General features: G+C 47.2%; 1 protein-coding gene across 2 annotated transcripts in view; it reads right to left on the reverse strand.

Annotated features, from left to right (window-relative positions):
- Nucleotides 1-15,442, reverse strand: part of Gnptab (N-acetylglucosamine-1-phosphate transferase subunits alpha and beta) — a 60,187-nt gene that overhangs the window by 26,613 nt on the left and 18,132 nt on the right. For both annotated transcript variants that reach the window (XM_050145828.1, XM_050145827.1), the window contains exons 3-7: nucleotides 9,939-10,058; nucleotides 9,534-9,575; nucleotides 7,714-7,919; nucleotides 3,032-3,096; nucleotides 2,574-2,708 (exon numbers count right to left, since the gene is read on the reverse strand). In XM_050145828.1, the coding sequence (XP_050001785.1) occupies nucleotides 2,574-2,708; nucleotides 3,032-3,096; nucleotides 7,714-7,919; nucleotides 9,534-9,575; nucleotides 9,939-10,058 (568 nt within the window). The remainder of the gene's footprint in view (nucleotides 1-2,573; nucleotides 2,709-3,031; nucleotides 3,097-7,713; nucleotides 7,920-9,533; nucleotides 9,576-9,938; nucleotides 10,059-15,442) is intronic.

Raw genomic sequence — 15,442 nt, forward strand, 5'->3', positions numbered from 1 at the left:
ACAGGAAGACAGTGTGGAGACACGAGGTCAGATCCCTAGAACCCGCGTTCAAGATGGGCATGCCTACAATCCCAGCACTTGGTAGGGGGACGGGAGACAGGCAGATTCCCTAAAGCTCACTGGTCGGGCAACCTGGCCAACTGGTGAGGCTAAAGACTCAAGAAGAGACTCTTGCTCAAAAAAATCAGGTGGAGAGTTACCAAGTGAAGTGGCGGCTTAGATTAATGCAGACAAATTGTGATATGTATTTGCACAACTTTAATGGAAAACCAGACTCACGAAACCAAGGTTCCAGTGGAGTACAAGAAACAGGAAGGGACCGGAGGCTTCTACAGTGCCCAATTTATCAGTAAACATTCGCCCGAGGCGAGCCCGCCCCCAATGGGCGGGCTTATCCCTACAACCAAGCAAGATGCCTGACATCAACCTCTGGCCTTTACATGTACCCACATCCACATGTGTGCGCGCACATACACTCACACTAAGGCACATACCTGTGCACACAAATACACATTTACCCACACTCACCCACAAACACACACATATACAAACACACACCCTCGCACACACATACCTGTGAACACACTCATACACACCTGTACACATACACTCACACACCTGTACACATTCTCTCTCCTCTCTCTCTCTGGAACAGGTATCACCCCCCCTCAGTACACACAGATTTGAAGAACTAAACTCAAATGCCACCACATCTGACCTTCCTGGTTCTCAATTTCCCTGGCGACTCAAGTGAGCACTGTACTTTCCATCTGCCTCCACGCACCAGGCGGCCCAGGATTCCGCGGAGGCCCGCCACTGTTTGGAGCTGTCATCTTCATGAGCACACACCAACCACCAGGAGGCACATCGAATGTCATCAGCACCGAGGAGCGGCCGCACAGAGCAGGGTGTTACACAGTCATACAAAAGCGTAAGAAGCAGAGTGGATTCCTAATTTCTTTTTGGGTTAGGATTCACGTGGATAACAGAAGTCGCTCTTCCCACATGAGGCAGAGAGGCTGATTGTGAACAGTGGGAAGGACGGATATGCCTGTATCTGTCACTCTGGAACCAGAAGCTAAGAAGCCAAATAAACTTCCGCTGAAACAAAAGCTAATCTATGGTTTTAACAGCTCAAATCAGTACTGAAAGTCCCGCAGGGGAAGGAGATGTATCTATTTTAGAAATAACTGCAGATCAACCACAAATTCAGCCCCATATAGCTGAGCGCTGTTCCGTTCCATACAAGTGCTGCGTATTAGCCAATTGCACTGCTGGACTCCCCACCGTATTTCAAAGTACAATGAAGAAAAGCTACAAGGGGCCGGCCAGGCACAGAGGTGCCGCAGGGACAGTAAGTTTACAAGCTTAAAGACAGCCCAGTCTGCACAGCAAGTTGCAGGCCAGCCAGAATTACGTAGCGAGACCTGCCACAAACAGAAATGAAGAGGAAGAAATAGCAGAAACAGAAAGACAAAGCTGGCTATGGGAAGATACGAAACAGAGACAAGGCCGGCGGCGTCCGTATCTAAACTGTAAGACCCAGCGAAGAGGAAAAGGGGAACTTGGGATGGGGTGACTAACGCAAGAATAGAGAAAACTCCCTTCCTCCCTGCCCCATGACCCCCACCTTCTCCATCCCCCACTAACTATTAAATGGCAAAAGGAGAGGAAGTGGGAAGGCAAGCTCAACCTATGGCAGAATCTCACAAGTTCAAGAAGCAGATCCCTGCAGTTCCAGAGGCAAGGACTCTACTCCCTGACTAAGAGAGAGAGGCTCGTGTTTCCCACCGGGAATATGTGGCAATAGCATGCCGAAAGTAAGGTCAACTAGAAAACACGTGGACTGTGTCCTGAATCTACACATGTTCAGGAAAAGGCCAGTCGAGGCTGAAGGGTAAGAATTAGACACACGTCCTAAATTCATCAGTGTCTGGATTTGCTGTTCATGAACCAGAGTTTCTTATCATTCCACATTATCAATGTCTGAAGTATAATCATATAACCCCTCTATGAATGAAAGCTGTCATAAATGTGCTCATTAGAGCTCTTACTACCTTTATGACTTTCCCCAACACACATACACCACATATTGTAAACATAATATTAATAATATTAATAATAATAATAATAATGATAAGCCAGGCGGGGGCAGGTGGATCTCTGTGAGTTTGAGGCCAGCCTGGTCTACAAAGCAAATTTCAGGACAGGCTCCAAAGCTACAGAGAAATCTTGTCTCAGAAAAAAAGAAAAGAAAAAAAAATAAATTATTAAAATAGTCATTTCAGAGCTGGGTTTGGATGCGCAAATATCAGCACTTGAGAGGCTGAGGCAGGAGGATTGCTCCAATTTTAAAACCAATCTGCCCGTGGACTGAGATCTAGTCTCAAGCAAGAGAGTAAGGAACGAGGCTCTTCCGTGCAGATCTGCCTTTCTGACTGCGGACTGTGACAGGACAGACTCCATCTTTGCCTTGGCTATACTGTGAACCCACGCACAATGGGTCACGAGGGAAGGGTCGAGCCGAGCGTGGACCGAGACGAGCCACGCTGGTGACCTTTCCTCTTTCTTACCAGTTTTATTTTAGAGGAAAGGTTTTCCGGCAGTTTTGTCTTCAGCTGACTTGTCTCCTTGAATGTTGGCGGGAATCCGCTCAGGAAGGCCAAGTCTTGCATCAGCACCAAGCCTGGGACTTCTTTGTCTGTCGTCTGAAATAAAAGGAAAAGATTCAGCTCGCCTTTCATCTCAGAGCTGGTGAAAACACGGCGGAGAAGCTGGTGTGTTTCTCCTGTGCTCGCTGAGCTTCAAGGTAAGAAGACACCGTAGCTGGACGCTCAGTGGCGCCAGGTTCTTAGGGAGCAAAGCGTGGCGGCTCAGGACTGCAATCCCAGTGTTCCCAGGGGCAGGCAGGAAGACTGCAAGTCCAAGGCCAGATGGGACGACATAGCAAAGACCTAATGAAAGCAGCTTTATTGTTCATACTTTTATTCTGGTCGAATGCAGAAGTACAATCAGATTTAAAATGACATACCAAGTAGGCTCGCCAAACTGTCTGCTTGCTGCTTCCCTTAAATAGTCCGGCATAGGCATCTTCCACTACAAGAAACAATGCAAGAAACAAACACACGTTTAACAAACGCGTATCTAACTCTCCCCCACAGAACACTACAACACAGCATTTGCGGAGCTGTTAAAGTAGCACAACACGTGGTTTCAAAAAAAATAGAGACGATACAATTAGCACATTCGACCAAGGAGGCATACTGTAAAGTGGTGTATAACTGAGCGTTAAAATCTGCACTGTCAAGAGATTTATGCAGGCGGCAGAAACGTGAGGTGCTTTGTGGGAAAACATAAACTGAAGCTGGACTCAGAGGAAGAGACGATGGGACGATAGAAAACTCACAGATGCAACAGCAAACCTGGGCCAGGTTTCTGTTTGACTGTGCTAAACCTCCGGGAATGTCACGACCAGCAAATGAGAGTAGTCAGACAAGGGAAGGGGGCGTGAACAACAGCAGAGGTGTTTACAGAAAAGCAAGCAGCTGCCTTAGAGCCACTAGAGTCGGTGGGCACACAGCCACAAGAGAAGTAAGAAGAGGGGACAAGCGGCTCAGCGAAGGTGCTGCTGACATCCAGAATGGAGAGAAACAGGAAGCTCGGGGTGCGGGCTCCCATTTGGATCTTCTGAAGGGACCTACAAATTATGGTCTGGGGAAGTCTCAAGCCGGTACCAACCGAGCTGGGGCTGTAGCTGTGGCTAGCAGGACAGCACCTGCTTAAGCGCACAGGGCCCTGGGAAACAGTCTGAAAGAAAGCAGGAGCGGTGGGTAGCTCGCTCTTCCTTAACCCTCATGAGGCCTAGGCAAGAGGACTGTCAAGAGTTCAATCCTAGCCTGCACACAGTGAACAGCAGACCAGCCAGGGCCATCCACAGTAGCCTATCTCAAAAGGCCGCCGCCACCACCAGCAACAACCCCACCCCTGAGAACAGCATGCAGCATGGACATTAGGAATGACTGTGACTTCCAAACATATCAGGTAACTGTCCCCACGGATTGTGGGTGATATGCTGGTAAATTGGAAAATTCTAGTAGGTCTGATATGTAGGATAGAACATGCATGTAATCTCATCAAATCGTCACAACATTCTCACGCCACCTCCATGTTTATGAGACAAAGAGAGATCCCACACCAAAGTTCTGGAAGAAACTGGAGCTGGGCGGTGGTGGCACATGCCCAGCACTCAGAAGGCAGAAGCAGGTGGATCTCTGAGTTTGAGGCCAATCTGGTCTACAAAGCAAGTTCTAGGACAGGCTCCAAAGCCACACAGAGAAACCCTGTCTCAATAAACAAAAACAAACAACCAAAAAAAAAGGACTAGGAAGCATATTTGTGAACTGTGTGGACAAACTGACAGTGATGTTGTGTCCCAGCTAGCAGACTAAGGACTCAAAGGTTCTGCCCACTTAGAGCAGTGCATCAAATGCGCAAATTACCATCTTCTACAAGCAAAGGTATCTGTAACTAGGCACCACAAGCCAATTCTACAAACAACCATCACGGGAGGTATTCACCAAAGACCGAGGTGGGCTGACCTTCAAAACGGGCAGAATCCAAATGTTTCTCACAGGCCATGCACTGAGCCATACTCACTTCTGTCTGGATTCCAACCATGTTTGTCCCTCCTGGGTTTGCACTCACTGCACACAGCTAACTGATTCCCATGGACCACAAGTCATACCAGCTCCAGTGATTCCCCCATCACACTGTGGGTCAAAGACTCTGGGTTCCACGTGGCTACTGTGACCCGCTCTCTCCCAGTTCTCTGGTCTCATCTTTTGTTTTCTCTTGTCCACTCTCTTTCGCTCACTCTGGCCTCCTGCTCCTCAAACACAGCAGCTACGTTCCTGTTCCTACTGCAGGGCTCTGCCCTAGCTACTCCAACTCCCTGATAGGCCTTTCTCCGGTCATTCATGTTGCTGGCACCCTAACCTTCTATATATTTCATTTAAAAAGAAAATCACCCCTTCTTGAAGCCTGTCCCCACCAATTTAGAAAGCTTACCCCCTACTCGAAGCCTGCCCCACCACTCAAATGTTCACCCCTTTCCTGACTGCCATTTCCTTTTCCATGCCCCCATCCGGTTTTTCTCTACTGTGTTCTTTTCTACAAAGTATGTAATTTACTTATTTGTTAATTATTTGCCAATTCAGGGCAGAGAATACGGCCACCTGTTCGTGCGCCTTGTCTCTGTCACTGAGGACAGTACCTGGCATACTGTTAAGTGGGTAGGCCTGCTTTACCTGCAGAGCGAGCCACAGGAAGTACAAAGGTCATACCCAGCTTACACATTGTTAAGTTTTTATGCTGATGATCATATACAGGGTGCACGCTAGACAAGGGCTCTACCCCCAAGCGATACCCACAGCCCAGTGAACATCCTGTAAGAACTAAGGGATCAAGAATGAAAGGAATACCCCATGGGGAAGGGATTACACCCCCTAGCCACTGGACACACGTTATACCTGTGTATAAAAATAGAGCTATTTGCGGTTTTGTTCTAAAGGCCTGTTTAGTTCGGAGGTAACGTGAATCGCCCTATAACGGTGTCATTTCTCGTAAACTGAGGGATGTTAGTGTGACTGGAAAAGCCACCTTGGAGTCCTGGAACCAGGCTGCGGGGTTGGGCTAGGTGACGGCTAGTTGCTCCTCTCATCTGAAGGGAAGGGAAGAAGCTTGCATTCAGAAAGCTCACAGTTTCCTTCGACCTAAAAATAACGTCAGAGCCGGGAGCAGCATTTTGGCATGTTTTGTGACTTAAGCCGCTGTGTGGCAAAGTTCTGTCTCAGTCAATAAATCACATGGGAAACCATAAATCCCTTTGTCATTTCATATAAATTATGAGTTATAGCACAAACACCATGGAGCTAGCAAAGAAAAGACACGTGCATCGTGGATGCCCTCGTTCTCCCACCGAGGAGATAGATGGGGAAGAACAGAAGATGGTGAAGAGGCGGCTGTGGCGTTAGCCATGGTCCACCACCTGCAGCGATCACTGGCAGCTGACGGACGATGAGAGATTACAGGGGAGAGAATGAAGGGCACAGCCAAGCTGAACCTGCGACCCCAGGGACAGGAAGGAGCTCACATCCGTATGAAAAGCAAATACATGTCACTGAAGTACGGTCTTCTAAGAGACAGTGAATCAACGAGATCTGGATTTTCAGATTTACTCGCCAGCTAGGTGGAAAACTTTACAGACAGACAGAACAGCTGGGTGTCTGTGAAGGAACTGGAATGAACAGGGGAAGAACCTAAGACCTTTTCATTGGCAAAATAAAAGCAAATAATAGGATGAGGTTAGTTATTAGTTTACAAAGTAAGAAGCAGGGAAGGGGCAAAGATGCTGCCAAAAAGCGAGGCTGAGACATGTGATATGGACAAAATACTCCCTCTCCCCATATCATGGAAGGAGCCCAACAACTTTCACAGTACCCACGTAAAATTCACAGCGTCTCCAGGTAGAGAGGCCCAGAGCGCAGGATGACTGAGAGACCAGAGCTGTTCACACATGTGGCCTTAGCAGTCATGTCTTAGCACAGGGACAGATTCCAAGAGCCACCCAATGTCTTACAAACAGCAGATGGGGCTGCCTCACAGTTCTGGAGGCCGGAAGAGCAAGGACAGGGGCCAGAAGGGCAAGGGCAGGGTCTACCAAGTTGATTCTTCCCAACTGTAGTGAGAGGCACCTTGTCAACTCCCTGGGGGGGGGGGGGAACGGAGCCTGCAGTATTATAAAAATATAATACTACTCATGAAGTCTGCGATATCATAAAAATCCCACTCAAGTCTTAACCTCCGTGCCCTCATCACCTCCCAAAGGAGAAACCTCCTGTGCCATCCCACTGGGAGTTCAGATTTCGCGTGTGAAGCAGAAGGAAGACAAGCCATTTCTGAAGACAGACCAAGAACGCTCCAGTGTGTTCTGTCCAAATTGTAGAACACGATCTCATCGAGTTATATTGTTAAAATAACAAACAACAACAACCAGCCTCCAGGATGATGTTGTGCCAGGAGACAGAGGTGGAGGCATTTTCTGTACAGTAGACCGAAGATCCTCACAGGAACTCAGAGAACTCCTGAGATGGCAGGCGGCTCACAGGGCAATGCGACAATGGCTCTGGGGGTTTTCCCTGGACATCTTTAGTTTATAGGACGGTTCTTAAAAGCTGAACCACTGCTTCGTTCAGAATTCTGCTATTCTGAATATCGATGATAGCATGGTTTAAATAGACACTCAGAGCTGGGCATAGCAATGTACCTTCGATCTCACACACCTTTCATCTCAGGAGGCAGAGACAGGTGGATCTCAGAATCTGAGGTCAATTGGGTCTATATAGTGAATTCCAGGACAGTCGGGGCTACATAAGAGACCCTGCCCCAACAATTAAACTCCCAATAATAATACTAATAATAAATACACATGGGCTGGAGAGATGGCTCAGCAGTCAAGAGCACTTGTTGCTCTATTGTCGGCTCAGCTCCTCGGACCCACATAGCAGCTCACAACTCCCTACAGCTCCATTTCCAGGGGATCTAACACCCTCTCCTGGCCTCCAGGGATGAAGAGTACAGACATACATGCAGAAGACACTCAGACACACAAAATAATAAATCTTTAAAAAAAAACACATAGGAAAGAAATCTTACCATCCTTAGTACTGTCAAAAACAACTACAGACACATTAGTAGAAGGGTTTTTTGGTTTTGCAACGTTGAACATGTCGCTGGCGGCGTGGAAAGATGGATAAAGAGATGGCAGGTCTTTCAGGGTGCTGTTGGCTGGCAAGGGCGGGTCCAGAACGAGCATGGGCACCTTGATGCAGTGGGTCAGCAGACACTCCAACTGCTTCTCGCTGCAGAGACAAGAACATCACCAAGGAAAAGCTTGAGGCCACTGCTAGATGGGGGGAGGGGTTTTTACAATCCCATAACCCATATCTATAAAATTCATACAATAAATTAGTTCATCTCAAAAATGCTAAAATTATTTTAAGTATGGAATAAAAAAATAAGACATTTTAAACATACAGTGTTCAAGCTTCTATTATAAGAGTACCACTCAAGTGTGATACCTCATATTTGACGAATAAGGTAAGAGAATCAATTATGAATTCTAGGTCAGTGAAATCATGTCTCATACGTAAGTCAATTGAAGCCCCTTGTTAGCATACTTGGAAAGAGATTTTGGCTAACAGTATCCTGTTACTGGATACAATTTGCCCAGCCCAGTTAGAACAATATGAGCAACTCAGGACGTCACACGACACAAATGGACAAGGATAGCATGCTTCCGGTGTCACCACATAGGGGGCTTTCTGTCTGAAAAGACACCCCTTTAAAGAGTACCCGAGTAAAAGCCATAGTCACAGAACATGGCTAGAAAGCTCACAAAGTGGGACTCACAGATAGTGCAGTGGTGTGTAAAACCGTTCAACCGTCTTAGCTAATAATCAAAGAAGTGCAAGAGAAAGCAACTGTCACCCCGTTTGTTCACTTAGCACCCCTCAAAAATGGTGACTGTTAATCCAAACACTGTAAATCTGTCCCTCTCAAATATACTTGGCCTCACAGCTCATAGAGCCACACTGTGGTACTACATACACACTATATACTTATAACACATATACATACACATATACTTATACCGTGCCTGCCCACTATACTGAGGTAGGAAGCATGAAAATACCGCGTCAACGCAGGAGTTAAGAAGCAGGAAACCACAGGCTACGGCTGACAGCTGTGAGCTGAGTGCAGCCGCACACTCCTACAACCCGGCCCTTGAGCAAGAGGCAGCAGGAGCAGATCAAGGCATTCTCAGCTGCGCAGGGAGTGTGAAGGCTAGCTTGGGCTAGGTGAGAGCTTCTTTCCAAAATTAAAAACGAGAAAAAAGACGGTAGAGGATCACCTCCACAGACAACCTCTTTAAAGTGGAAAAGAAGCCGTGAAGACGTTTCTGCTTGTCCACCAGAACTGTTTTATGAACTCATCAGAGCCAAGCATGATTGAAACCAATACGTCTAGCGGGACAGATGTACCTGGTTCTTGTCACTGGGCTAAATCCCCTTCCAGGTCCTTAAATATATACAATCTGACAGCTTCCAAAGATAAGGAGAGATTACAAATGGACAAATAGATGATGGGCACAAATTTTATAGTCAAAACACAGGGTATAATTAGTTTGAAGAGGCCAAGAGAACAATGCATCAAGACAGATAAATGAGTACTCCGGGCTTGCCAAAAACAAGCAGGATTTGGTTGGCTTGAATGCAAAAACCTGCGCGCTCACTCAGCCATGCTGTTTAGCACTGCAAATTCTCTTTAATGGATGCACTTAATCGGGGTGTCAAAAATAGCAGGGGTGGGGCTGAATACGGGCAAATACAAAACAAAACCGTCTACACCCACAAGTGACGACTTGACGCTTCGTTTCCAGCCTTCGAGCTTTATTCCTGAGAAGATACCCTTACCTCTTCTTCGTTGGTTCTGTCGTGTTCTTCCCCAGGATTTCCCTAATAAAAAGCAAACACAGTTTGTGACACAGGCATCAGCTGGTGCTAGCCCAAGATGTGAACAAGGAAGAGTTAACAACGTTGCCTTTCTTGGTGACTTCACTGGAACCAATCTGCCAATAGGAAGGGTTACAATGCTTATGGCAGAGGGAAGGCGTTGACGTGTGTGGTGCAGAGGACGGCTAACTGGAAAGTACTGGTGACATTTATAGAGAAATGAGTGGGGGGGGGGGCGCTTAGCAAATCTTCCAGGTAAGAGAGAGGGAACAGCGAGCCGGCTGTGAGTGATCACTTTGCCCACCCCTCTGACGTACACCTACGTGAGCTCAAGGCGCACGCGGGCTTCTTTGTAAGCGGAATTACCTCATCGCCTTCTGCTCTTCCTCCAGCTGTTCTCGGACCTGCTGGAGCTCCTTCAGCAGTTCAAGGTCTGTGCCATTCACCCAGGTGTAAACCACGTCGATCGGCATGGGCAGACAGAGCCTAGGGCAAACCCACAAGTCCGCTAGCTTAATGTATGCTTTCCAGAACATTTGGGGAAAAGATTATAACAGAACTTATATTTGAGATTTTAAATTTAAACCAAGTGGTGGTGGTGTAGGCCTTTAATCCCAACACTTGGGAAGCAGAGGCAGGTGGATCTCAGTTCGAGGCCAGCCTGGTCTATAGAGCGAGTTCCAGGATAGCCATGGCCACACAGAGAAACCCTGTCTCAAACAAAACAAAAAACATTAAAACAAACCAACAAAAACATGTTTAAATTTAGAAATCACCACAGACAGTCAACAAAAAGGTCAGAGAGCTATGGCATACCCATTCAACAGAACCATGTGATGTCCTGGGGCCACGGCTGGGAGAGGGGTATCTTCTGGACACCATCCCTGCGAACCGCATTGTTAGGAACCCCATGAAATCTCTATCCTTTGATCCTCACAACCTCCCTGTAAAGAGACTGACACCTGTCCTGGAACTAGCTCTTGTAGACCAGGCTGCCCTCAAACTCACAGAGATCCCCCTGCCTCTGCCTCCTGTGTGCTGGGATTAAGTGTGCACCACTGTACCTTTCCTTTTTAAAGATTCTGAGGGTGGGGGGGCGCACTATCTAGATGGCTCAGCGAATTGAAAGTGCTTGCTGCACAAACCTAAGACGGAGTTCAGTCCCTGAGAAGGCAAAGAGAACTAACTCCCGGAGTTACCCCCTGACCTCCACAGGTGCACCGGGCACATCACCCCCACCCTCATACACTCATACACACACAGTAACGACAAGAGCAACAATAATCAAAGATTAATGGAGGAGAATCTGAGACAAAAGTGGTTCCTCAGAGGCCTGAGGGTCCCAGTGGAGCAGGGAGAGCCTGATCATCAGGAGTGGAGGACGGCAGTTCTGGAACTAGCCGGTCACGACAGGCGCTCCACATCGTGGAGACACTTGCTTCTCTCTACCACACACTTTAGAAATGGCTACGATGCTGAGTTCCCTGCTACGGTATGTTTTGCTACAGGAAGAAAATGTCGAGCAGACTGGGAATTATGGTGGTCTGGGAGTAGAGGACGAAGTCTTACACCTCGGTTTAGATAATTGACGGCTCACACATTCCACAAATGCACGATCAGCCGGGTCACGTGGCCAGATAAAGAGCTGGACTCAGAAGCTGACAGAGTAAAACATAGCGACATTGTTGGAGTCCAGGATGGTCTGGACCCAGCAGAGCCTCCGCCTTCCTGCTCAGATGGAAGTCGTAAATCCTGCTCCCTCTTCTCTTCCTTTGTTCCAGAGCCCTTGACCTCCTCCTAACACGTTAGATGACTATCTGCTGACTCTCCCATTGGTTACACGTGCCCTTCCTGTGGAGGTAAGCGCCAAGGAGGCAGGAGACCTCACTTTGTTTCCCAAAGCATGAGACGGTGTGGCACCTGGCAAAGAGGGCCGACCGTGTGGGTGAGACACAGGGGTGGTCCTTTTCCCCATCAACCTGCTCTTATTTTTTTTAAAGGTCTTGGAGAGAGCAGGGAAACAAGGAACATACCTAAACATAATAAAGACAGTATACAGCAAGCCAACAGCCAATATCAAACTAAATGGAGAGAAACCCCGAGCGATCCCACTGAAATCAGGAACAAGACAAGGCTGTCCACTCTCCATCTCTAGTCAGCATAGTTCTTGAGGTCCTGGCTAGAACACTAAGACACCAAAGGGAGCTCAAGGGGATCCAAATCGGAAAAGAAGTCAAACTCTCACAATTTGCTGATGATATGATGGCTTACATAAGTGATCCCCCAAAATTCTACCAAGGAACTTCTACAACTCATAAATACCTTCAGTAATGTAGCAGGATACAAGATTAACTGCCCCATCTGCAAAGCCATTCAAGCCACCGTGCCGTCCCCACTATGAATCAAGAGCCCAAAACAAGCCTTTACAACCTTTAGCTGCTTTTTGTAAGGTGTCTGATCACAGCAACGACGAAACACAGTGTCCTTCTAGTCTTTTTGCTGCCCAGGTGCACGATTAGGCTTCTGGTTGCAACTACATTTTTTTAAAATCATGGATTAATTATCTCATGGGAAAATAAATAAGAGTGACCCCACCTTTTCCTTGAAAGACATGGGCAAGCAATTGGTGGCACATGCCTGTCATTACAAAACTCTCAGGAGGCCCAAGATGGGAGGAGCCTGGGACAGCCTGGGTTATAGTGAGCCTGTCCCCCACCACAGCCCCCAAAAGATGAGGTACTTATATGCTAGATGAGTAAAAACAGGAAGTAAATGAAATAGATGTGAAGTCTGAGATGTTAAATGTCGCAGAAAATAACAGAAAAGGGGGTTAGAAACCATGTCTGTGTAGGACCATTGTCATCTGTGCCAGAGACAGCCTTAGTGAGGAACTGGCTTCGGGGAGGAATGGGGCCCAGAGGCAGAGTGTGAAAAAGGGGCTGAGAAGATGGCCTAGTAGAGAAAAGGTGGAGTGTAGAGATGGGGCAGTTTGGAAGTGGAGGAGGAGACACTGGGGAAAGGCACCCTGGTGTGCCCCAGCTTTGTCCTGAGAAGGACAGTGGTGAAGCCCAGATTGTACCTGGGGCGGTGGTGACTCTTCACACGCATCCTCCTTTCCCCGACAAAGCTGTGGGACCGTCCTTCTCAGGGCATCTGCTTGCGGACCCTCACCGTTAGGGTTAAGAACTTGCAGGAAGCTTGCACCCTTCCTTTCCCTTTAGGCACTTCCTCCCCAGTCCTCTCTTCCTCTTTAGCCTGCTCTTCTCAGAACTCACAACAAGACTCTCCCACAGCACTGGACACAGAGACACTAGTCTAGCTTCAGCTCCTTTCCCCTACCTCCTTTAACTTAACCTTTATCTACCTTTGCCTAGGGGCTTTTTACTTCTTCCTTCTGTGTCTTACTTTCACTGCTTCTCAGTCCAGCTGTGTGGAAGCTGCCTGGCTTCTTGTCCCAGGGTGTGTCCCTATGGAGTCTAGATTCCTCTGGTTTCTTTTGCCGGCCCGCCTATCTTTTCTCCTGCCCACCTGCCGTTTGGATCTTTATTAGACCATTCAGTGCCTTAGGCGGGCAAGGTGAAAGAAATACAACAAACACATCTTTACAGTTAAAAAAAAATGCAGAGCAAACAAAAGTAACACATCTTTTCACAATTAAAGTCAGATCCTGCAGCACAAACAAAAGTAACACATCTTTTCACAATTAAAGTCAGATCCCACAGCACAAACAAATGTAACTCATCTATGCCTAGCTAAAATATTATTCTACAACAGCAGGTTTCTCTGTGTCACCCTGGCTGTCCTGGAACTCACAGAGATCCGCCTGCCTCTCCTCCTGAGTGCTGGGATTAAAGGCGTGAGCCACCACCGCCTGGTTTTGAAGGGATTCTTAGTACACTGTACTTTTACTAGGTGTGCAGCACACCTTCCAGAGACAGACAGCATCTGGGCAACAGAACTCTGCCTCCTGTGCCCTGCTCTGCTGGTCATTCATTTTCTCTCCTCCATCTCCAGGCTCTCTCCCCACCACAACAATATTCAAACGCCACCCTCCCCCCCCCCCCCGCCCCAGGTTTTTCCTGTGCATGCCTTGCAATGGTTCTCAAGCAGCTACACTGAGGACTTTAAATGGAGTTTCTAAATGCACAGGTCTAAAGTGGGACCTCAGAATGCTCATTCCTAAGAGGCTCTCGGCTAGTGCTGACGCTGCCATTAGGGAGGCTATACTCTGAGAACAGCTGCCCCTGTAATTGAACTTCATGGTTCCCTTCTATAGTCCTACAGGTGAGATTAATGAATTTACCTTGTTCACCACTGTTTGCCTAATACATATTATAGTTAGATAAATAATTTGACTAGAAATTTTTTTACTATCATTATTATTACTATTACTATAATGTGTACGGATGTTTGGCCTATTTGTATGTCGATGTGCCCTCTGTGTGCCCAGGGCCTGCAGAGACTAGAAAGGGGCACTGGATCCCATGGAAATAAAGTCACAGACAAGTGTGAGCTGCCATTCGGATGCTGGAAATCAAACCCCCATCTTCTGGAAGAGTAATCGGTGCTCTTAACCACTGAGCCGCCTCTCCAGCCGCAATAACTACAATGTCTTCAGCACATGTGTGAATATCTAATATCTGACTCAGTATACCCATATACTAATTATTCAAGATCACTCTAAGTCACAGCCTCCCTAGTGGCCTCTATTCAGACTAAAATTCCTTGTTTTGGTGTGAATGTGTGTACTGCGCTGTGTTGGGTGGGAGCTTGTTTCTTTGTAGCAGTGAGGGCATGCGGTCATGTGCAGAGGGCAGGGGACAGCTCTGAGGACTCAGTTCTCACCGATCCACTGAGTTTGAGACAAGATTTGTTTCTCTGTGACTGTGTACCCCAGGCTAGCTGATCTGATTCCCCTGCCTCTGCCTCCCATCTCCACTTCGGGGTATCCTGGGATTACAGACACAATACTGCGTCTGACTCTTACATGATCTTTGGGCAACTAAACTCGAGTGGTCAGGCTTGCATGACAAGCATTTATACCCTAAAGATATAAAATAAAAATAATAATATTGAGAAAAAGAAAAAGAAACCTGCTTGAGTCAAGACAGTTTCCGAAGAAAGCGTGGGAAGGGGTGGAAGTGGGGTGCACATTCTGAAGCTTTCCTGGCAAAGCAATGTCTTATTCTTAATGGGTTTTAATAGAATCCAGAGATCCAGGTAAACGTTCAGCTGAAGAAAGCAACTCAAGTCCTAAGTCATCCACACACTGGCGCTCTTCAAATGAGCCTGTTATCACATGCCCAGCTTAACTCACGGGCTGGATTTAAAACCCAGAAAGACCGCATGATCAGCTCATGGTCATGAGTCAGTTGTTTTTCCGCCAAGCATGGTTGTGATGAGTCTGAGCCTTTAGCTCCGACCGCTAGACCATGATCTTGGTTTCCAGAGGAGAAAGAAGCCTGGGACTCAGAACAAAAGTGAAACAATTTGTATATAAACCACTAGCTAAAGGTAACCTTTAAAGTCATTTAACAGACCTTAGTTCTACGGTACCGGGGGGAGGGGGGGGGCTGTAGGGGGGAGGCGGACAAACCACAGAACTAAAATAGTTAGGATTTACACACAGTTTAATACCCACGTTTTATGCGTAATGAATGGCTGCCTGGAAATCACTAGCAGTGGGTGATCTCCATGTCTGCTTGTGACTACCACAGACACTAGGATTTCCCTTTTCTTCAGAGCAAATGACACTAATAAAAACTGCACAAAAACTAACAAGAGATTAGAAGCTTTCATTAAATATGACATCGCTCGGTGCAGTCTAAACAGGTAATAACGTTAGTCACAAGGATTTTAGTCTGCAATCC

The sequence above is a fragment of the Alexandromys fortis genome, unplaced genomic scaffold (assembly GCF_014885135.2).
Source record: "Alexandromys fortis isolate MF-2015 unplaced genomic scaffold, M_Fortis_MF-2015_v1.1 scaffold_50, whole genome shotgun sequence".
Lineage (NCBI taxonomy): Eukaryota > Metazoa > Chordata > Mammalia > Rodentia > Cricetidae > Alexandromys > Alexandromys fortis.